This window comes from Phalangium opilio, unplaced genomic scaffold, assembly GCF_054372755.1.
Source record: "Phalangium opilio isolate 3A_F unplaced genomic scaffold, DU_Popi_V2 ptg000217l_1, whole genome shotgun sequence".
Classification (NCBI taxonomy): domain Eukaryota; kingdom Metazoa; phylum Arthropoda; class Arachnida; order Opiliones; family Phalangiidae; genus Phalangium; species Phalangium opilio.
Window position 1 is genome coordinate 10,869,801 of NW_028324218.1, and position 25,534 is coordinate 10,895,334.

General features: G+C 38.2%; 1 protein-coding gene across 1 annotated transcript in view; it reads right to left on the reverse strand.

Annotated features, from left to right (window-relative positions):
- Positions 1-20,292, reverse strand: part of LOC149616261 (neuromedin-U receptor 2-like) — a 45,239-nt gene extending 24,947 nt beyond the window's left edge. Inside the window, exons 1-2 of the mRNA XM_089856209.1 lie at positions 19,763-20,292; positions 14,416-14,731 (exon numbers count right to left, since the gene is read on the reverse strand). Coding sequence (XP_089712335.1) covers positions 14,416-14,731; positions 19,763-20,030 — 584 coding nt within the window. The 5' untranslated portion in view covers positions 20,031-20,292. The remainder of the gene's footprint in view (positions 1-14,415; positions 14,732-19,762) is intronic.
- Between the last annotated feature and the right edge of the window lie 5,242 nt (positions 20,293-25,534).

Below are 25,534 nucleotides of genomic sequence, written 5' to 3' on the forward strand. Positions count from 1 at the left end.
GGCGCTGTTAAAATAAAATCGGAACTGACCGGTACTTGTATTAGCGCTGTACACGGGTTAGGGTCGAACCTGGTACTTGTCGATTGTAAGAATGGCATGGCAAATGAATGGTATCTAAAATTTTGCGATGGTTAGAACACTCAGCGACAATCATAAAGTACCGATTTAAATCTATAGAAATGTTCTTATGTTCCTGACAAGTCTAGCATAAAATAAATGATAGGTTCCGAGGGTCAAACTGAGTCTAAAGTGTCAAAGAACGCGCGGGGTCTTCAATATTTAGTTACCGAGGTATGGGCTCCCAAACATTGACCCCTCCCCCCCCAAAAAAAAGCCGTCCCCGTCAGCAACGTCGTGAAAACGTAGTTTAAGTGAGGCAATAAGATAATTTAAACTTTTCGTTACGTGTTGGAGGGAGAGGCTCTATACTGGGCTATGAGTCGGACTTAAGTAAATATTAACCGTTCTCCATTCCTACTTCTAAAATTAAATCTATCCCTGACCTTTATCTAGCAGAAGTGTACTATTAAATGGATAAAAGTGTGTGTGCGCTGGTAAAGTAAAGCTAATTACTGCACAAGTGTAGATATTTCCGTTTTTTGGGGTCAATGTTTTAAACCCCATATCTACGTAAGTAAATGTTCTAGACCCTATATTCTTTACCACTTTCTCTCTGTTTGAACATAAGAAAACATATTTTAATTTATGGCCGACTTATCAGAAACACCCTGTTTTAGTTTATGTTCTAAAAATTATATTAAACTAATAAAATACAGCATGACATATTTAATGAGTTTTCACCTTAGATAACTGTTAAGCCGCATTTACACGAGACACTTTGGAACCGTTTTCGATACTTTTCGAAGAATAATATTTGCATTTTCTCGTGAAAGATCTCTGCTTTTAAATGGGCTGACCGACCCCTCTCCTTTTTTATCCACCCGCTATTCTCAGCTCTGTGAAGAAGATCGTCGTTTGTCGCACGGTCCTAACAGCCCCTTTTACAGCACAATATTCCTGTTCGACCTTAGCAAAAGGGTTTCAAAGTGTCTCGTGTAAACTCCACTTTAAATCTTCATAATGGAACTTTTACTGAGGAGTCCAGTTCCTACACTATTCTTAATTATACTACCTTTTAAATTTTATGACGACCTTTTACCAATCCAGGATTAAATAATCCTCATTTTATGCTTTATAATTTACGAAAATGGTAAGCGAATAGCTGGGTATGTAAATGGAACGTTCCTGGCTACTGCTGCACTGCAAGTTTTGGAATCGAACTCTGACCATGGTAAGTGAAACAGTGTTAATTTTAAAGGTTATATTATAAGGGCTATTATATTAATCATTTTGTGCAAGATAAATGCTGTAAGAACGTTATTAACAGATAAACACATTAAGCTGGGTCTTTCTTATTATAATTCTAAATTTTGAGTATATTCATAAAAGAGAAATTTCACTTACTATACGGGCTAACCATGGACTAAGCAATACTGAAGGACCGATGGCAGCCCATAGAGCCCCATACTAAGCGACTAAACAACCAACGTTAAGCTTACTTCCCCCTTTTCAGCCCCAAAATGGAAGGGGGATTATAAAAAATACTGAGTCAAGTCCCGGAAAAAGCTAGCGCCATCTAGACAAAGTAAGACGTTAGCTGCTTCCCTCTTTAGAACGTTGATTCCCCCATATGCCCCCCACTATCCGGTTGCTACTATCTGCCGCTAGAAGGCGAATTAACAAGTATTTTTCAACTGTCTCCCTCTGCCATCCGTCCTTCAGTATTGCTTTGTCCATGGGCTAACTTATTTGTACAACGAAAGAGGAAGTCCTGGAAGACGAGCAACTACATTTTTATCTTCGAATGATAAAATTTATATTCTAAACAATATTTTAAGTAATATAATAATAATAATAAGTTTGACACTTCTCTATTTCTTAATGCCGTAATCCTGTACTTGTTATTGAAAGATTTGTTCCTGTAGCTTGAAAAAGTGTTGGCCAAGTTTGGGAGAGCTTTGAATTCATATCACTCCTTGGTGTTTATTCCTTTTGTTGTGACTCATCGGGTTCGCTTCAAACATAGATATGTAAAAATACTAAGGTTTTATGGATTCCCATCTTTTACGTTTCACAAGGCATAGAGATATAGTTCCTTTTCCCCACGTGACCCAGCTACTTCCGCCTCAATTTACAGACGTAGTAAATCCGTTTGTGTTACTCATTTTTGTTAGCCACCTTGTTGGCAAAGGGAGAAATGAGGTAAGATGGAGTCGCAATGACGATGGGCGACCTGCTGCACTAAAACTCTCCCAGAGTACCTTGCGCACGCACCTACCCTTAGGTAGGCGATTCTTAACTACTGCCTTGTAGCGCCATTGTATTTGTAGGAGAAGTACCTTCTATTTTTAAGACAGAGAGAGTGTCCTTTACTAATTCCGTACTGTACGACCCTACCTAAACGCTGAGAATGCTGGAAGGACTTCGATGACGTAGGTGGGAAATAGAGGCAATGTTATATATATGGGGCTACCACTCCATCACTCTCTCCTTCAAGTTTGGCGTAGTTGCGAATTCATAATACTTATATTTATATATATCCAAGCTTCTACGAAGGTTTTGACAATCATATTTAAAATATTTATTCTATTGAAATATTTCTCGCTGTTATGTTACATATGGCAATATTGATTTTCTTCCAAATTAAATAATCATTCGTCGTTCATACCCGAATGAAAATGGCTATCCTTAAAATCGTGGTAAGAAAACCAGAAAATTATTCATATACGTTTGAGAAATTGATTTATTTCTTTGTTTGTTTGTTTATATGTTTGATCTTTATGCTCAGACACAATTAGTTAACATCCGAATTTGGTCAAAACAGCATGGTTTATATCAGTCACATGTCGCTAGGAGGATTCATACAAGGAGGCCAGGCTACTTGCGAACAAAAAGTGTGAACTACTTTGTCTTGCAAGTAGCCTCGCCTCTTTGTGTAAATGGTATGAAACGTCCTAACCTAAAAACTATGTATATGGGATATGCCTAGATATGTGAGTAGGTAATTTACCGTTCGTAACTTTTCGGTAATTTATCAGATATCACCGTAAATTACCGATTTATATCATACCATTAATTACAGTTGTAAATTACCAAACAATTTCCAAATTTTGTCGCTGAGAGTCAGAACGTTTTTTTGAGTAAAACCTAGGAGGATATAGGGGTGAAGGAGTCTTCGACTGCCCGTTCTTGGAGCTCAGGTTTCGGCCTCTCCGATGGGAGATTCGTGCAGGCGCACCTAGTTACGTTGGTTACGCGCATCACGTGACCACGCAAATCCAATTCAAAAAAAATTGCGGGTTTTTCATGCTAGCTTAGGCCTTTGAAGCAACGCCGCCTATATTACGTGTTCACTGCACATGTAGAGATATTTTTTAATTTTATCGGGCGTTAATTCGACCCTCCCACAGGCTTTAATCCACCTTAAACACTTATCTAGTACAGTTTTTGGTGTAGTGAAAGAGTAAAAAATCGTTACCCTTACTTCAGATTTATCTAAGAACCATAATTTACTATTAATAAAAAATAAAATAATGATCAATTTTCCGTTAAAGCACTAAAAAATGCAGCGCCTTTAACAAAAATTAAAACAAACGACGCCCGATGACGATGAGCGCGGAAAAAGGTGCGCGGCTAAGAATCTCCCAGAACGGACGATAATCTGTAAGCGCGTTTCAATGGGAAAACGGGCAGTCGAAGACTCCTTCACCCCTATATCCTCCTAGGTAAAACTAAGCCCACTAAACTAAAAGAGACTTTAAAAAGTTGTTTAATTTACTTAGGAGTCTAGTTTTTCCTGACTTTTCCATTAATCCGCGTTTTTAAAGTGCACCTAAATCTATCTGACTGACTGACTGATAATCAACGCCCAGACCAAACCGCTTGCCCTAGATAGCTGAAAATTTGCAGGAACGTTACTCATAAGTAGTAGGCGCGTACTAAGAAAGATTTTTGCAATCCACCACCATCTTAATAAATGGTGCCCAGAAATGTATGCAACAAAGCCCGCGCGTTTCAATCAGCAATTTACCGATGCCATATCCCATCTGATTGATTTCAAGTTGCCCAACATGACCGTCGCATCATTTTGTCTTATTTTAAATAGAAAATACCTCCTACCTCATTAAATTAGATTTAAAGTGCATTTTAAATTAGATTTGCATTTAAAATTGTTATTTGGCTAAGCTCTATACGTTAAGATCTAATTGAGGAGGCTAAAAGTTTCTTTATTCTTAAGTTCTGTAACAAATCCTCGGTAAATCTCTTTATAGACGATTTTATTTTAATCCAATCTTTCAAAATCCTTTATCTCGTAAAAGCTATCGCACCGGAGCCTCCGAAATGAACTAGGCCCATGCATGTCAAATTTTATGTGGGGAAAAATCCAGTTTGTTAAGGAAAATATTCTCACCATATATGTGTACGAGATGGCGCTTATATTGCCGTTGTGACAGGGGTCTTCCTTAAATTATCGTTGATATTTTAGGGGTCAGTCATAAAATTTTTATGGTACAGGAAAGTTTCATCCTAAAATTAACGTAAATGTTTTTGGGGCTATTCACTTTCTATTGAATCTTTCGGTTAGATTGTATTGAGGACAAAAAAATAAATTATTTCAATTAAAATAATTCAGTAAGGGTAATAAAACCTATACTTACAATCTGCAAATACTTAAGCAGTCGACAGGGTCACGGGGTTGAACTTTGTTTATTTTACGGCCGTGTAAGCGCCCCCAAGCGGGAAAACACGGCGAACTAAATTAGTCAAAAAAAATATTCTCGCTTCGCCACACGCATGGGCCTAGTTCATTTCGGAGGCTCCGATCGCACCTACTATGCATTTAATCCTTTTAAACGACACTGCAAAACTCATAGCAAAAGCAGATTGTACAAAGTATAATCTTTATTCATGAAGATAATAGCTGGCATAAGGCAGAGTTTTGTATGTGCAGAAGTAAAATGAGTATATTACACGTTCTGCTGTTGCTGAAGAGAGAGAAAAAATCACCAGTGGTACAAGGGTTAACTTAGAGGTCACAACGCAATTTCCCCTAACTCAAAGGATTAGGCCCTAGTACTTCACTTTATGAACTTATGCAAGTATTATAATTGCTTTTCTTTCTTTGGTTCAAGCTTATAATGCCACTCATGGTTTAATCAGGAAGCCATATATTAAAGCAGAAGGAAGGAATAAATTCTCTACGTCTGTCATGAGAGGGGAGGATATAAAAGAGGGCGGTATCTATTTCCAACGTGCATAATTTTCGTCAGTCATGCAGTTCACACCCGGGTTTAAGAGAAGAAATCAGATGCTGGTATATTTTAAACGGTTTTTTAATGCTTCATGTCAAGAACTATATTTTGAAGTGGTAGTGTTACTTTATCCAGTAGTGATTGGGCAATGTCATGTGACCTTAAACGTAGAACGACTCGGCGGGTAGATTCAACGACAATGTCGATGCCTATTCCCAAGAAATACACCACTTTGACATTACCTAGGGCGTCATTGTGCATCCCTTTAAGTGGCTGCCGAACTTGGGGTCCGACAACCGGATTAAAGATAAAAGGACAGGAGTGTGGCGCACTTCTGTAAGTAAAGCTTCTGGGCATTAAAGTTTGAGGGAGTACGACACCTGTCTGACATTAAAGGCGCCGCCTGTCCGTTTAAGCCGGTGGTGACTTGACCCCAACACCCTGCAGTCACCACCCAAGATAACCTCATTTCCCTACCCGACTAGTCATATTCGATTGCACATCCCACCGAGGCTTACCAAGATAGAAACCGTATGCCAGAACACGACAGGTCTGTCCCCCTATAACCTTAAACCATTAAAAGGAAAAAAAAAATAGAGATAAACTAAAAAATATGAGAACTTATTCCGCACTTCTACTTTAAGGTATGGTTCCCTGGTTTAATAGTTAAAAAAAATAGTCGCAATGGCACTGCTCCAAAAAAGCTTCTCAAGAGATAAAATTAATGACATCAAAGATAGAAGAGCGGCCAAGCTCTATCCCAGTTTGAAGAGATTTTAAAAATCCATATGAAAATAGTTTTGACTTGGCAAAAAGAAACCTCACAGTGCAAGAAAAAAAGAAAGAACAACAATGGGAAGGTTTCAAAGTGTGTCCTTTTTCTTAAAGCACTGAGAGATGGAAAATTTCTTTCTAAATAAAATGTAACTTTATATAGGCCTAACGGTACAATAGGGAATATTTATGACAAACATTAAAAGCGTCGTAAAGTGGGACATCACCTATTTTATCCTTTACCTAACCATGGCATGAATGAACAAAAGATCACACGTAAGGCTTAGCTTTCAGGTCACAGACTTACAGTCACTGCTTTACTAACTCACGAAGCCCCGTGCCCTATTAGATTAAGGCAGACACAGCTTAAGATGACTAGCTTCTGCCTTTATTTGTAACGGTAAGACAGAGATTAGCAAGAAAAATTTGATTCATAGCTAAAATAAAGGTAATTTTAATATTGAAAAAATTTTCCCATGCCGCACAGTAAAGTAACTATAGGATTACTTACAGGCTACCATTCAAACATTACACCAAGTGTGGATGAGAGGGAAAGTATGACAATGGCCATAGAGCCTGTGTTAAAAAACGCGGACATCAAAGTTTCGCCAATAACTATTTTAGTTTACTAGTGACTGATGGACTTGCAAACTCGCGACTGAAAGTATGAAAGTAGTTCAGACATTTATGCTCCTTGGTTTAACCATAGCCCATTCGATCACGCGCATCACGACGCAAGCTGCTCGTGCTATAGCTAAATTACCGAGATTTGTTTTAAACGTATCTAGTTTTATGTGCTCTTCTATTGCTTCGATAACCTTACTTAAATCCATATTATACCTTCAAATACCTTTTAAAACATTACCAGCTACTCTGTTCTGACTTCAAACACAAATCGAGGAAGTTCTAGCATACACATTAGCAGACGACGGTAACCGCGTAACCGCGAATTAACACAAGATCTATTTTAAGGGAGTGAACAGGCCCAGTATAGCTACGCCAATAAAACGGTCAACTCTGATGACTCGCGACTTTTGGCCATTTTCATACTTTTCCTCTCATCCACTTTTGATTACACGCATAAGTTATAACATGTAGTTTAAAATATGACGTCATAAAATAATATGCTAAGAAACCACAGTCCGAAATAGAACATACCAATAATTAATTAAAGAGAAAGCAACGCACAGGGGTGGAGCTCCCATCCGGTTATTTCTCTCAAGCCAAGAGGCAACGCGAGACGGAGCACGAGGTCACTACACACGGAAGGCTAGCTGACTCGCACTGCCTCTAGCGGTGCTTCTTAGCACGAGAGAAATAACCCAAGGCGGTGGCTCAGTGGCGCTCGTATGGGTGTTTGCATCTCTTCTGGAGTTATTGGAATTGTCTATAATTTATTTCTCAGAGAAACGGTAAAAAAATCCCCGTTATGAGAAATATTTACCGTCTTAAAATGGTTTAAGGAATTTATTTTATGAAGGCCTTCTAACTGGTTCTATGAGAGCACATCTTGACAAATAGTGTTTCGCTGTACCTTTTTAATTTAAAATCAAGCAGTTCATGGGTTGATATTTTCTTCTACGTTCTGTTTCGCAGTCATATTTTGGTTCAGACTTATATTCTTACCATAACAAGGCTAATATATCATACGATGTCCTCAAACTCTGTCAAAAGCCTAAAGTTCTAAGCAGGTTTCCCAGTCCTTCCTCTAAAACTGCATACCGTCCTTATTAAGATCTCCAATACCAAATTTTTTTTAGAAATATGGAAATTCCAAAGATATCACACTCAATAAATTCCATCTTTGAAGAAAAATTCCAAGCATTTTGGGAATAACAGAGGCCCTGAGGGTTTAAGACGCCTCTAGCGGTTTAATGAAATACGTCATAATACATCATTCGCTAGCACCAACAGGAATTGAATTCTCGGAATCATTGTCATTGAAGACCAGTACCAAAAGATGACCCCAACTATTTATATCTCTTTTGCCCAGTGACATTGAATGAGAGTGCAGTAGCCTTGAGTTTTCAAGAAAACCCACACACTGTCAGCGTGAAATGGCCTTATCAAATTCAAAGCCGTTTTATTTTCGAATGCATGTCATCATAAGTTCATAAGATATGTCCATAAGTTTGTCACTGGTTACTGAGAGCTTGTCGTGAAACGTCATAGATTCTCGTAAAGTGACGCCTGGTGAGGCGCTGTCAAAGGTTTAGTACAGACTAAATAGTTATTAAGATGGACTGCAAAGCCGAGTGTAGTCAATTCTCGCAGGGATAGATTAAATTTTAGAAGTAGGAATAGAGAACGGTAAATATTTTCTTCAGTCCAACTCATAGCACAGTATAGAGCCCCTCCCTCCAACACGTAACGAAAAGTTTAAATTATCTTATTGGCTCACTTAAACTACGTTTTGATGACGTTGCTGACGGCGACGGAGAAAATACGTAATTCCATTTTACCTCTGTCGCTATAACCCGCCTCTTCTTTCATACCCCTCCGTCCCGTGGAATGGGGTCCGGGACTTGGACGCGCGTCCAGATTACTCTGTTCTCCATTCCTACTTCCAAAATTAAATCTCTCCCCGATTCTCGCTTGTTGTTCGTGAACTAGCTCGAGCTGTAACTTAAGTCTCTACCATTACGAAGTACAGGAAATGTCATACTTATGGGAAATTTCCTGTAAGCTTATGATGTCATAAATATGAAAATATACTTGAAAAACTTGAAAACTGTGAGTAAAAATAAGTTAACTCAAAAGCTATCAAAACTGTGGTTCATCAAGTCCAGTCCCATTGGCTGTGACAGGCGAGCTAGAAGTCAGGCAACACAAAGACAGAGAATATGCGAGAGGAAAAAAACTTTTCCCAAAGTTAACATTTTCATGATTTTAAAATAAAATCAGTCCTTACTGCTTTTGAAATAAAAGAAAAGCTAAAGAAATCCCATAAACTTTGACCGCACCAAGCACAATATTGATCCCATATCATCATTGATAATTCCATATTGAACTAAACAGGCAAAAATTCCCAGTATCTATTTTTGTCCCATGGTAAAAATAGAGTATTTTCAAATATTCTCCCGTTACAAAGAATATATAAACCATTTCGATGGGAAAGTAATGGATGTACTCCCACTGGCACTGTAGGGCATAAATGGTCTTAAGCACGGGATACTACTCCTTGCAAAGGTTCGTATCTTTCAAAACTGGTACCGCCTCGCTATCTATACTGTCAATGTAGTCTATAGGTCCTGCTAGGTAGAAGAAACGATTGATCTGCTACAATTAACTTTGACCATTTTTAGGCCTTATCTAGGAAGGCATGTAGATACTAAACGTGTGGCTTATTTACAGGTGGGTCTCTTAACAGTGCATAAAGGGTGTTTCAAAGGATGGTAAGACCGAAGTACAGTGGGTTATACAGGTGATTTTGAGTGGAAAATGATCAATGGCATTTTACCGTCCTAGCCACCGCTTACGAGTTATGACAAAAATAAAGGGGAAAGTGTCGGACTCTCTCTTTCGTCTGCGACATGCGTTTGGAGGGGTGAATGCATAATCGCGAAATCTGTTTCATCCCTCTCGCCTATTCACCACGTACCTAAGATAATTTGTGATATTGCGCGTGAAGAAATAGTGCGGTTATATTTTACATTAGCTGCTTATGACTGAGGCTAACCGTGGCCACTACTAATATTAAAACGTTTCAGCTTATAATGACAACCCAGGGCCTAAGTTTAAACGAAATTTGAAAGGATTTTAACAATGAGTTTTTTGAATCAAATGATGATTTCAAGAACATCCGCGGCATTTTTAATTTCGGCGTGCTAACGTTTTAAACAAACTTTAACCTCGTTCAAACGCGAAAATAACACTAAAGAAAATAGAACAGAGTGCGGAGGTTGTGACTCTTCCTTGAGATACGCCTATGCCAAATTTTCCCGTTTGGTGGAGTACGAGCGTTATTTTCGGGAATAATGACATCATCAGCTACAAATCTTATTGGCTGATAGCATTTTAAACACCTCTCGCGCGCTTGTCAAGCTAAGGCAGAGACAGGAAAATATGGCAATGCGACACTTTCCCCTATTTATTTTTGGTTATGATTAACTTGATAACTGTGTCCCTAAAGACAAAATGTCATAAAACATTTTCGAGTCAAAACCACCCATAGAACCCACCATTCTTCGGTCATAACACCCTGACCTTAACAATATCTTTTTCAGTGACCAACATCATTTTTTAAGGAAAGTAATGCCTCTTCAAAAAAATATATTCAAAAATAACATACTTGTCTTAAAAAGTAATGCATTTTTTGGGGACAGGAGCTCGTATGAGTTGCAGTTGACCAAACGCCTGTGTTGTATATCATGATACCATACGTTTATAAGATATGTTCCATAAGTATGACGACACTTCATATACTTCGTAATGCTAGACTTACAGCTCGATCTAGTTCGAGAACGACACGAGAATTGACTACATGCGGTGTTGCAGTCCATCTTCCTACTTAGTCTGTACCAGAAGTAGGATAAGGGACTAGAAGTAAAGAGCTCAAGCATTGGTAATAGATCCTGGCACTAGTGAACAAATTTGAGGATTTTATGCCGCTTCCATCGCGCCTACACTTGAGAGAAAAAAGTTGGTCGAGTTCCAAAAAAATTTCCTACCCCCCTTCCCCTCAACCTAAAGCCACGGAACACGGACGCGGGTGCTTGAATCTAGTTCGGCCGTCTACCGCCGCGAGCGTCTCACGTTTAGGAGGGAAAATTCAGAAACCGCCAACCGTTGGTGTGTTATCAAGAATATTCACGTGAAGAATTTGGTTACCTCTAGTCTGCATTACTAAGCCTTTGACATCGCCAAAACCAGGCGTGGCTTTACGATAATCTAAAACCTACCTCACTCACTTCATGACAAACTCCAGTTTGTAACCTGTTACAAACTTATGGTGAACATATCTTATAAACTTGTGATGATACTGATGGATGGTGACTGCATGGCAATCCATAATTTCGCGCTTTTCTGAACCAGTACAAGGCTTGAAGTCTCGCGGATCGTTATTTTAGCCTAAAAATACATGTACAGACTACAGTACATTCGAAACATAATGCGCATAACTGGAATTTCTGGTAAAAAGCGTAAAAGAGAATCTAGGATATTGAGGACATCCGAAATTGGTCGATGGAAGAAAAAGTCCCATGGGCGAAATGTTCCCCAAATGCTTTTACTTCTTCTATTTCTACAGAATGCTTTTAAGATCAAAGGGATGAAACGTCAGGTCGAAAGAAGGGGAATGGTATATATAAAAGAGTTCTCGATGTTGAAAGGGGCAGAAATTTAACTAAATATTTGATATTTTAGAGCTCAGGAATTGAGTTATTTCGTTTGCCCATCTTTGAGTCATGAGTATACGCTTATTCCGAATTAGAAGAAGGGTGGGTCGACCACTTTTAAAAACGTTTTTCTTGATGCCTCTAAATCGACTTAAAAAGTAATTAGGTTGTCTTTACCCCAAGGAAGTCTATTGGAAATTCCGTTTTTTCAAAGGGACATATGTTAAAATCAGGCAAAGAAAACATGATAATATAACCATGAGATTAGGGAAGAAATGTATAATGAATGGAAATCTTGGTTAGTACGAAGTTAAAGATAATATTTATCTAATCGGCCGTGTGAAAACATTTAGACGCTATTTTTAGAAAAAATATTGGTCTAGACAGGGATAGATTAAATTTTAGAAGTAGGAAAGGAGAACGGTTAGTATTTACATCAGTCCAACTCATAGACCAGATTAGAGCCCCTCCCTCCTACACGTAACGAAAAGTTTATATTACGTTATTGGCTCACTTAAACTACATTTGATGACGTTGCTGACGGGGACGGCGAAAAATGCGTAATTCCTTTTTACCTCTGTCGTTATGACCCCGCCTCTTCTTTCATACCCCCCCGTCCCGGGGAAGGGGGTCCGGGACTTAGACGCGCGCCCAGATTACTTTGTTCTCCATTCCTACTTCTAAAATTAAATCTATCCCTGGTCTAGTGGATGATCTGGCTTAAATAGAGCACGAAGAGCTGAAATACGTGGATAAAATAGGCACAAAATGTTAGAGCTCGGCATTTTCTATCCAATAACCACGAATTGGTGGATAACCGATTATTTATAAACAAAGTTGTGGATTTAATACGATTTAACGTGCAAGTTCTTTTGATAATTTTTGAGCACGCGGATAAAGATAAAATGACATGGCTAATGAATAGATAATGCCGAGCTCCATAAAATGTTAGTAGATCATTCCATTTATACTTGCATAGAAACTTAACCAACACTGGTGAAAGGCGCAATCTTAAGCTTTGTCCAGATTAGGCTTGGGCTCGCGAGTTAGCGCCTTCGTCTATTCGCATCTTCGCAACATATCACGAAAAACATTTGCCCTGCTGTTCAGATACACGCAAATACTTTCCTTACTTTTCCTATTCTGAGAGCCAATGAAATTTGAGCAAACATTGCGCCATCTACGTTGTCCATATTTATTGAGCTGCACGCTGCTTCTGCCATTGTGAAAAAGTGAAAAAAAGAAAAAAACGAAACTAATGAACGCCCTTCACACCTCACCCGACCTCTCGCCTGTGATTGGTGCTTGTCTCACGAAGGCGCGAAATTCTTGGCCTTGTCACAAGAAATTTGTATCTTCGCGAGGTGAGGTCGCAAAGCCTCGAAACCCAATGTTGACAGTAGCGCAATCTTACAAACAAGCAAATCGTAGATGCTAACAGGCCTTAATATCGGCATGTTTGAATTTTGCTTAATAAAATCAACTGCTTTTAACGTTTCATGCTTCTTTTGAGTAGAGCTGGGCGTTACGAGTGTGGCGACAACGATGTCAAATTAATTGACCAAAGATTTGCATATTCCTAGGTTTGATGTTACTTATAACTTCGTGCATGGTGCCTTTGCATTTGCATGACGCATTTTAGCCCTGATATTAAGCATAGCGCCAGTAATTAGGTTAATGGTAAAAATGGTTGTTTTCTTAAGAATTAGTACGCCAATATACCGATTCAGAAATCCCTTAAGTTATCCAACGTCTTTTGGGAAATTAAGAAATCTCAACTACTATACTTGTAAAGTATAATTTTGTTCCCATTTCTTTTTTATCTGTTACTTGCGTTCCTTATTCTTCTTAATATTCGTTGTATAGTCCTGGGATTGGATTTCAATTTTGGGATGGTTCTAGCACGCTTCCACAAGGGCAAGGTAATGGAATTTGCAGAATTGTGTCAAAGGTTCAAGAGGTTAGGTTAGCTAGTGATCCACTAGAACTGAGATCTGGGACAAAGTGAACTTAATACACCCTTATACTAAACTTTTACTGTGCGGAATTAAAGTGTACACACGACAAGCGAAATAGTGTTACCGAAGAATAGCCTACTTATTCTCATTAAAAAAAGTAAAAAAAATCATTTTGGTCGTCCTCAATTTTGGGGTCAATAAATTCTTTCCCTAGTTCTAAATCCTGGCCTGAAAAAGAGTAGACATAGAGGGTTCCTAACGTAGAAAAATAACTTCTGACTAAATAGACCATGAGCAGTTTAAAACAAGTTGGGAAACCAAAATAAACCTCTTCAAATAGAGACGCAATTAAGAGGTTTTTCTTAAATAATTAAATAAATATGCTTGATATAAATTATTCTTATCGTCATTAATTTACCGTAATTCTATTTCAATTGTTTTAAGAAACTTTATTCCTAAAATCATTCTAAACATAGCTGTTGTTGACGTTTGAATTCAAGCGTATGCCGCCCTGCCATTGGGAGGCTATACCTTTCTGGCAACCCTAGCCAATCGCTCCTTAATCCTAACCATGATCATGGAGTAGAAGCCAATATTGCCTTCTGTTAATTGCGAACGCGGCCCGGATATTGCCAACTGCGAACGTGGTTACTGACTGAAAGACAGATACGTCTAGTGTAATACCTCTCCCTGAGAGGTAAAAAGGAAATTTGTTCAGAAAAGAACATCGATTTTATAGCACCCATTGGATTAATGAATTCATAAAAAATTCAGCTTGGGTTAGAAGTTTGGCGCACAACTGCAAGCCAAACTTCTGGGCGACAATGTTTAAGGTAATACGACACATGTCGGCAATCCTACCGACTGACCCGTGTCCACCGGAGGAGATTGACCACATCACACCACCCCTTCCCTCCCCTCCCAAGTAGACCTCATTTCCTTCAGTGATTCATGACATACTGAAACCCGAATAATCGCACAAATAATAATGGGCACAAATTGCATTTAAACCCTTATATAAAAAATGCAACTCACCATGCTGACTTGTCAATAATACTGCCGGCGTCTGTTTTAATGTAGTTAACAGCGTTGAAGACACCGTAGGGAGTTGCACCGACTAAGGACAGTATCCAAATGACGGTTATGTTGCGGACGGCTCTACCTAATTTGGATTTGGTTTGCTGGCGTATTGGGTGACATATTGCTATGTACCTCTCGGTGCTGAACGTCACTATGGTCAAGATGGAGGCGTAGGCCGTTGCTTCGGATACAAGGGCCTTCAACCGACACATCATGGAACCCAGTTGCCAAGGGTACTGGTGCCATAAAGTGTATAACTCCAAAGGCATTCCTAATGGATAATAAAATTATTAGTAATATTGAAATGCTTTATTGAGCCTAAAATGAAGTAGTATTTTGAGTGGGTACTATTTTTAAAATAATTGTTTAGTAGCAGGAGGGGATAATGGAAGAAAGATGACACTGTGTCCTCTTAATACTTCAGTTATGTAACATGATTCTTCCCAGGCTCTCCTGCTCATCAAACTACAGGTGGACATCGTACTATGGGGTGAATTCTATAACTGTTTACTATTAAATCCTCAGTACAAAGCTCTTCTTGACGTGGTTCAAAAATCCACAAGCGTATGCGCCTTGGCAAATAGTTATGCACTAATAGAGTAATGATTAGGGAACTATTTATCGGGTATGTGATTCGGTCTAGTAACCTTGCTCCAAATTTTAAGTGATATTGGCAAGAAGCGATATCTAGTTTACTAGGGAGAAGTTATAAGATGTCTAAGTATTCGCGCGCCATAGTTCCAGTCCCCTTTTCAAAATACAAGTGGGGACGTAAAAGTAGGCCGGGCTATTTCGCCTCTCCTCAGTCGGAAAGTGCGTAATTTTCGTCATTCGCGTCGCGCTGACGTGGGTTTTCAAGAACCAATGAGATGCTGGTTGTAATTCAGAGGCGGGGTTTAACTCCGGACCTACGTTTGGACTGGAGATAAAGCTAGGTATGTGGCGAATTTCCCCCTTCTCCCTAGTAAACTAGATATCGCTTCTTGATGTTGGGAAGAATCATGTTACAATTATCCCGCTTTGTGGTACACGTCTCTCGAAGAGAAGTATTATATACTTCTGGTAATAGAAAGTGTCACTCGCTACACTAACTCGGCGAAAATATAGCCTTTGTATTCAGGCCCGCGGATTTTAACTTCTAGATTATCCAAATTTAATTGCGTAAATTACGGAATCTTAATTAGTTTGAGCGTTTCTATCATAAATAGTTTTTGGTACTTAATGACAATGTTTACTATTTACAATTCTACAGTGCCTTAAGCACGTAATCAGATGCACGAGTTAATGCGAGAAAATAGAAATCTCGGCGAGTTCCAGTAGAAGATAAACTAATTTGAATTTTAGAGTCAAAGCTTTCCTAAATGAAGCAATTAAGGAATTATTTCCATTTATAAAGAATAGTTTTTTCGACGAATAAACCTTTAACCTTTTCTCTCTCCAAACATAATCGTAAGCTTAACCTTAAGTGACATAATTAGCAATTCAAAGCGGCTTTGTTTGTACAGGGTGTTTCGAAAAGGTGGTATTGTTCTACGCGTAAAATTTAGTCGAAAATGTTCTATGATTATTTGCCCTAAGGACCACCGTTCACGAGTTATGATTAGCGTGTTTTACGGACGGCCCATTAATTAAATTAGAAATCCTTGTCTTTCGGTTTCTTTATTAAATTTAACGGGTCACCCGTAAAATACTCCAATCATGACTTGTTTAGGGTGGCACTTCTTATAAAAAGACATATAAATTACATATTCCACTCAAAATGACCCATAGAACACGATGAACTTCGGTAACACCAGAAGTAAGATAAGGGACTAGAAGTATCGAAGTAACCAAATTCTTCACTTGGCGAAAGTGAATATTTTTGTTAACACATCAACGACTGGCCCTCTGGTAGCGATTTCTGAATTTTCCCTCCAAAACGATAGACGCTCGCGGCGGTAGACGGCCGAACTAGATTCAAGCACCCGCGTTCGTGTTCCGCGGCTTTAGGTTGAGGGGAAGGGGGTAGGAAATTGTTTTGGAACTCGACCAATTTTTTTCTCTCTAGTGTAGGCGCGATGGAAGCGGTGTAAAATCCTGAAATTTTGTTCACTAGTGCCAGGATCTATTACCAATGCTAGAGCACTTTACTTCTAGTCCTTTATCTTACTTCTGGTTGGACCCATCCTTCTCGGAACACTCTGTATAACAAAGCTAATTCCACTTTAATCCCAAATGGCAATTCCGACAACGCCTTTATTTTATACGTTAGTTATATAATTTGTAAATGACAATGGGAAAGTGGGACAAAGCCAAGCCTTTGTTCGTTAATTACTTGATGCCTCGAAGTTTCAGAAACAAATTTGGTTTCGCGTGCGTGTAAGGAAAATCTTAAGGCAGTGTGCTTCGAAATTGAGGTTTAAAGAGAATTTAGATTATCGTTAATTAACGTTGAGATAAAACCCAGGTATTTAAGCCTTACAAAATAATTATAGAAATATATTGTCACGCGAGTCTAAAAGATACCACCGCCTCATTTCGTTCTTAATTTTTTGTGTAAAACAATTATAAAGATAATTATAATATATTTTGGAAAACCATATACCATTTCGAAGTAACCAGGGATAGAATTAATTTTAGAAGTAGGAATGGAGAACAGAGTCATGTGGGGGCGCGTCAAAGTCCCGGACCTCCTTCGACGAAAGAAGAGGTGCATGAAAGAAGAGGCGGGTCATAGCGACAGAAGTAAAATAGAACTACGCATTTATCGCCGTCCCCGTGAGAGACGTCATCAAAACGTAGTTTAAGTGAGCCAATAAGATAATTTAAGGTTTTCGGTACGTCTTGAGGGAGGGGTTTTATACTGGGCTATGAGTCGGACTGAAGTAAATACTAACCGTTCTCCATTCCTACTTCTAAAGTTAAATCTATCCCTGATGTAAATAAGAGTGGGTAAAACATTGCCTCCCATCTTGCTTTCGGCGCCTGCGCTCTGGGAGCTTTTGGGGTCAGAGAGTACTCAGAGATGGCTAAAGGTCAACCCCCTTTTATGCCCCGATACCGTGGTTTGCCTACCCATTTCTTACGTCGAAGAGGCTTATTGTCTGTTTTACATAAACCATGTCAAGCTGGTTCATAACAAGAGCAGTGTGTTGTCTGTATAGTCAGAATATTGCAAATAATGATCTGTTTAGGCATCAAAAAATATTCGATCCGATTTGAACGTCGGGATTAATGTTTTATTATTGCTCAATAAGAAGTGTGCTTTCCTTTGATTGGATGAAAATTATTTGATCAAAAATGCATTTAAACTATTTGGTATGAGATTTTGTTGTTTTATAATAAGTTAATTAATCAATTTGTGTGGGGTCAAGTTGCTGCTTCTAAAAAGGTAATTAAACCTTTTAAAATTGGAATCAAACTAAAATGGAATTAAAGTTAAATGTATTATAATCACTTTTTTATAATAACCACATTTTTAAAAGTGAATCAAGCTATTTTTCGTAACTTAATTATTTTTTACAAAATCACTAAGTTAAATCTCTAGATAGCCCCTTTTCAAAATCAAACATTTCCGCCTAAAGTTTTTAAATAATAAAAGTAGAAAATCGATAATCTGAATTTGACGTTATAAAGCTTTTAGATCAGCGGTAATGGACATGGGCAATGGATATAAAACCCATTGACCAGCCTTACGCCGCATTAAAGTTACAATGCGATGTAATTGCTTTTGAATTAAATCAAAAAGTCGTATCCACTTTTATGATGCCGTTAACGTGGAAGCGACACTTGATGAAAGAACACATAATTTTTTTTTCAAGTATCTATTCACATTTGCATAATTAAATAATATCAATTTCATTGACCGATCTTTTTAAAACGAGAATTGGTTCATGTATTTTTCGTACATGGAAAACACACGAGGGAAAATCTAAAGTTCTGCATTTATGTTACTGACTGTCCGACCACATGCGAAAGATCCATAACCCATTATTGAAAAAGAAGAGGCGTGGTTCTGGGGTGATTGATATCCATCTGTAAAGGACATAAAACTGTTTCTGAAGGAAAACTTTGAAGAACTTTTGGCTGCTTGGTTAGAACACGACTCAACAATGTTTCTTCTGACTTGGGTGATTAAAATTGAAATAAATTTTATGGATTTTCATTTCAAATAATTAAAAAAGAAATTCATTGATTTTCTTTGCATAGTTAACAGAGTTTCTTATTTGATAGACTAATCAAGATTCAAGCAAACTCTGAAACTGGGTCTGATCAATAACAATAATCCAGTAAACCTAAAATCTTTCACGTTAGTCCTTTTTATTTTGTTCAAAAATGAAGAAACTCATTATGGAATCTTCCAAAATTGGAGATAGGCCAAGTTCCTAATTATAGTTAACAATTATTTTACAACTGCAACCTGTCTCTGGTCAATATTAAAGCATTCGCTGGCACTATGGACCGTGCACCCTTTGTAAAAATAAATAAAATCAGAAGGGGATAATAGAAGAAGGATAGCACTCTGTATCCTCTTAATACTTTCGTTATGTAACGTCATTCTTCCCAGGCTCACCCTTTTTGTTTGCTTTCCCGCTCATCAAACTTCAGATGGCCATTACACCGTAAGGTGAATTCTATAATTATTTGGTACTAAATCCCCAGAAATCAATCCACAAACCTCGTCCTGGGGTGGGACAAAAAACCACAAGCGCGTCTTGCCAAACAGTTAAACGCTAATAGAGTAATGATGAGGGAACTATTTTTCGCGTATGTGATTCGGTTTAGTAACCTTGCTATAATAAATGTTCCGATGTTGGAAGAATGATGTTACGCTTACTTCGCTTTGTGGTACACTTCTCTCGAAGAGAAGTATTATGTACTTCTGGTAAAATAAAAAACATTTATCTGTCCTAAAGAATTATATGCAGAAAATAAGACTCTCGAATACATTAAACTGAATTTGATAATTGCTACACGCATCATGACGTCGTCACTGATTACAACTAAAAATATTTCCTTATTAGTTATTAATGTAAGAAACAGTTTAGTCTTCAACATCTTTGTCTGAAAACGGTTACTTGGTCTTACAATTTGCCCTTTTGCAATACGCAAATTGAATTAAAACTAAAAAATACTTCCATATTAATGTAAGCAACAATTAAGTCTTCGACATCTTTGCCTAAAAACGGTAACTAAGTCTTATAGTTTGCCATTTTGCCATTGCGAAATTGCTGGTCTAGTCGGTACACAAATATTCGTCACATGAGTCATCAACTTCCACTGCCCGCCCACAAAAACACAACCATTTAACTGGATTACTTACCGCAGACAAGAGATAGGATGTCGGCGAAGGCCAGGTTGAACAAATAGCAATTGGTTGCCGTTTGCATGTACTGATTCCTCGCGATCACCAAACACGTGCAAGTGTTACCGACAATTCCGGTGATGAAAATCACGCAGTAAAAACCCGTCACCGGAATCAACCAATTCAAGTCAATTCGCACCGGTCCTAGTTTAGAGTACAATAGTTCGTCCAGATCCACACTATTTGACGCGGGTGTCATTATGGATCCTGGACTAGTCCAATTCATATTTTCACTAATAAACTCTTCGGTTCAATTCACACCCGTCACAAATGTTGCAGACTGATATCAAATGCGGTTGGTAATTAATGACTTCACGCATGTTTTAAATATAGTCACAATATCACATTTTGTCGAAAAAAAGCAAAGGTGGATCACACTGATAGGGAGAGTTTTGTAGAAATGCATTTTTTGCTTCGAAGTAACTTTGTCGTCGTAAATTCATTGAATAGAGAAGACATCTTAACAGAAATCTGTAATATCTGAAATGAATTTGAAAGGAATGTAATAATAATAAATTTTATTTCATCAATTTAATTCGAATAATAAATTATGTTTTGGTCAATTCATGCTCATGGAGTATTTCTTAGTTTAATCAGGGAGTTAAGTAGAAAAGGAGAAGTTTTGTAGGCCCTTAACTCTTAACTCCCACAGCGGGAGAGATAAAAGAGGGGAAAAAACTTGGTTAAAACTTATCACGTGGCCAATGACATCAGATTTCACCCAAAAGGCCTGCCTTCTTGTAGAAATCTGATCGAGTAAGCCATTTTGAAAATACTACTTTTTCCGTTAGAGCGAGGTTATAAAATATCAATTCAATGTATAAAATGTTGCCCACGTGACACTAAGGAACTAATAAAAACGCCTTTTTCAGTAGCGGCCCCCTTTCTCCTAATGTGGGAGATTAGGCTAGCGGTTTAGGATACTAGGGCCTTACAATAACCGCACCTTTCCTACTGCTCCCTGCAACAAAATTAAATTTAAAAAACCGTTTTAAAACCATATGGTTTATTTTCAGACGTCTCTCTTTTGAATGAGATGGATATCTCTGAAAATTCTGATTTATTGTTCAGCAACGCTGTTACCTTTTAAATAAAACATTTTGAAAGATTGGTGGCCGTACATAAGCTTTATCGGATACCGGCTATTTTTATTTATTTAGTTTTTTTTTTTTGCTAATTTAACTGTTTAGCGCGGATGAGCACTTTTTACGTACTTTGGTATTAATCGTAGTGCAATCTTTTATGTCATTCTTAAATGACTCTTACTTAAATGGGGAAAATAGCAATTTCCCCGGCTTGATAACGCTGCCAATTAAAACGTGCGTCGACTATAGTTTACGTAAAATGATGAATTTTATGAGCAGCTTCAATGGAAAGTGGGGAAATATTTGCATATCTTTCTGGCTACAAATTCCACATCATAAATTTCCAAGTGGTTTCGTAAAATATTCAAAAGGTAAATTTTGCGTGGTAAATAGCAGGTATACTGCGCATTTACATACTGCCATAAGTTCATAAGTTAGGTTTCATAAGTTTTTCACTGGTTAATGAGATTTTGTCATGAAGTGACGTAGGTGATTCTCGTAAAGCGACGCCCGATGAGGCGCTGTCAAAGGCTTAGTACAGACTAAATATGAAGATGGACTGCAATACCGAGTGTAGTCAATTCTTGTGTCGCTTTCAAACTAGAAGTCCCAAGCATTACGAAATATAGCGATTGTCATATGCATATGAAACATGTCTTATAAACTTATGATACTACGCCTTACGACTATAAACAGAAGTCGGATAAGGGACTAGAAGTATCGAGGTAAACAAATTCTTCTCTTGGCGAAAGTGAATATTCTTGATAACACACCAACGGTTGGCCCTCTGGTTGCGGTTTCTGAATTTTCCCACCAAAACGTGAGACGCTCGCGGCAGTAGACGGCCGAACTAGATTCAAGCACCCGCGTCCGTGTTCCTAGGCTTTAGGCTGAGGGGAAGGGGGTAGGAAATATTTTTGGAGCTCGACCTTTTTTCTCTCTTGTGTAGGCGCGATGGAAGCGGCATAAAATGCTCAAATTTGTTCACTAGTGCCAGGATCTACCCTTATCTTACTTCTGCTATGAATTATCGAGCGAGTTTCCATTTACCGAGGGAAAGTCTGAACCGCAACATTTTTGGGAGTAATTATGAGGCATTCGTGCTATAATATATGGTGAACTAGATTTGTTGTCATTAATTGTCCAATTTGATATTACCATTTACGAGAATATGTAAAAATTATGAGTGTCTGTTTGTATAACCACACCCTTCAAAATTGCGGAGACCTTCTGGGAATCGGATTCGCGTTACGTGTGTATCTAAAAACCACGGACTTTGTTCATAGAGAAAGGAAGGTGCATACTGGAGTGTCCGTGTGGACGCTCCATGAGCGGCTTCAGCTTGAGTTGATGCGTAATACAGCGCTGCCATCTGTGTGCTAAAAGTTGTACTAAAATATTTTAAAGGCATAGTTTTTACCAGGAATGAATGGAGGGGTGTTGGAATGGCTAAGGTCAAATCGTAATAGTCGTGAAATGATCTTCTGCTAACTTCACCCATTATTCGCTCGGTCCCTAGTTTGAAACGACTAGACATTTACCGTCTTTAGGAGATGGCTAAGCAGACGTGGAGGGAGGAGCTACACTTTTCAAAAAAAAAAAAATAATAATAATAAGGCCTCGCCATATGTTTCCACCATCAAGGGAATAACGGGAGCCCCTTTAGCCATTCCAACCCCCTCCATGCATTCCTGTTTTTACTTAATTTCGTTATCAAAACAGCAATATTACACCATATTACTCGCGTTAAGCCGCACCAGCGTGCCGAAGCCAAAGATAAGTGACCAGTTAAGAAATTTGTGTGAATATTTTTAAATTATTTTCCATATAGAAGACGCTATAGTCGTACACACCAACCCTAACATGTAGCGCCTCTGGTGGATTCTGTGCAACACATCCTTATGATTTACGCGTGTTGTACCTATTGTATCGACCACTCCAGTAACACCTTCCTTTCTCAATAATGCTTTGTATTTCAAAGTGGACGAGCAAAGCAGTTTTTTAGGCCTACTCCCGCATGCGCCTGAATTTAAAGGGATGTACAACGTTATATCACGCTTTTCAGACATCAAATAGATCTCTACAGGTTATACGTGAACTTTCCTAACACTTGTTATCAAAGCATTGGGAATTTAGCTCAATCTATCCACCGAGTTGTTCCACGCTTGACATTGCCCAATCACTACTCCTGGATAAAGTAACACTACTACTTCAAAATATAGTTCTTGACATAACGCATTGTATATTCCTTTAAACAGTGTGTATCATTTGTTATATTCTCATTTAACCCGTTTTGAGGCTATCAATGATCCATTGAAACCTTAGCTGTTCTTAAACTCTTATAAGTTATTTTAATAAACTAAACACAAAAACCCCAACCGCTTGTTAGGCCTAAAGGTTTTTAATTAAAAAAAGTAAACTCAACTATATTATATATTCCAGACCAGTCTGATGTCGGGCAAATCCTAATTTAGAAAATTTCAGGCTGTTGAACTGTGTAAACTACCTTTGTAGAACTCTTGGTAATCATACCGATTCTCTGAACGAAAGGCGAGCTGATGGAATTTTAAAAAACGGGTCTCTAACTCCAGGCGCTCTCGTTAATCGAAACTTTCGTGACCTAACAAAGGCAACTCCGTATAACTTTAAATTCTAGGACTAGAAGGAAAATCTCCGTATTAAGCCAAGTGCATGCTAGAGTGGCCTTATTGATTAAAAGAGTCTGTGACACGCTTTTATGGTAGAACTATATGTTTATAAGATATGTTCCATAAGTATCACCAGGGATAGATTCAATTTTTGAAGTATGAATGAAGAACAGAGTAATGTGGGCGCGTCAAAGTCCCGGACCCCCTTCCACGGGACGGGGGTATGAAGGAAGAGGCGGGTCATAGAGACAGAGGTAAAGAGGAATTACGTATTTTTCGCCGTCTCCTACAGCAACGTCATCAAAACGTAGTTTAAGTGGGCCAATAAGATAATTTAAAATATTCGTTACATGTTGGAGGGAGGGGCTCTATACTGGGCTATGAGTCGGACTGAAGTAAATATTAACCGTTCTCCATTCCTGCTTCTAAAATTAACTCTTTTCCTGGTATGACGCTACCTATACTTCGTATTGCTAGAGACTTACTGAGAGCTAGTTCGAGAATGACAAGCGGGAATTGGCTACACTCGGTTAATATTGCAGTTAATCTTCATATTTAGTCTGCACTAAGCCTTTGACAGTGCCTCACCAGGCGTCGCTTTACGAGAATCTATGACGTTTCACCTACGTCACTTCATGACAAGCTCCAAGTAACCAGTAAAATGGCTCAAAGAATATCCCAGTTAATTTATGGCAGACTTATCAGAAACACTATATACCATTGCTCATAGCAACTCCCTACATAATATATTCCTGGTGACACGCATTTGTCGTAAAAATTAATGAAAACTACTAACGTTAATTTATGGTCATACAAAACTTTTATTAATTTTGCTATGGCGAAAATGACCTTTATTATGGAAACTTTTACTGCGCAAGTATTGTGTTAGGGACACTTTTACCGCAGGGCTGGCCCATACTCTTCTCTTTTATGAAGCAAAGGAAGTAATTGGAACGGTCCACATTACAAAGTCCAGAACTCTGTTAGAGTCATCAAGTAAATTTAATGGATTTAGGTTCTTTAGTGAACGTAGTGGAAGATGGCTGTGATTCAAGACCATTTTGCTGTCACTTTTCAAAAATTACGGTTGTTTCTTCTTGCTCTAAATTTAGAAACCAGCGTCTGTCTCTTATACACTGTTTTTAATGGAGAGTCAACACTCCTCAACTAAGAGAAAGTAATCACAGTTTTGTAAAACCGCATGGACGTAAAGTTTTAAATCGTTGTATTCTTAATTCAGTCCATCTAGAACTGCGATTCAAGTGAAATAATTTTTTTTCAGGGCTCGAAAAAAACCGGGTTTTATTGGGTTTTTATATCTAGAAGCTGCGTGAATTTTAGTAATTGTCATTTAAAAGACGCTGCTTAATAACAAATCTTAAAATGGTTTATAAAAAATAATAAATATTATTGAATAATACTTTTGGAGTTTAGATAACAAAAATTTTAAACTATCTTTAACAAGAAATTATTTTAGCATTTAAATTAAGTGGGTTTTTCTCACCCACTTGGGGGCTGGGTTTTTTCGATTCGAAATTGGAAAAAGTAAAGTTACTACCAAGAAGTTATTTATATAAGAAGGCATAAGTCACGAGATTTTACGCTTCTACTCTTACGCCGGTATCAGTGGACAAGTAAACCCCAACCCTTTCGTGTCCGTCATTTCTCTGCGCTTTCCTATTAGATCCCGTGGTGATATGTCATACAGACGCGAATGACGTATTCTGACTAGAGAAAAAACCCTCGAGCAAAGAAAACAGAAAATGGAGGCTGCCTGCGGTGCTGAAACGGTACGACAGTTGTTTTTAATTGCCATGAACAAGTTAGTTAAAGGTTTTGAACCAAGATTTTGAATATGTGTCTCTACGTGAAAAACGTTCGTTCTATAATTATTTCTAAATCGAATCAAGTGTACTATACTTATGATTTCGTGAGTTCCAAAAACCAAACCAAGGCTTAACGAAAAGGTAAAAGAGATAGATCGTGGAAAACATAGA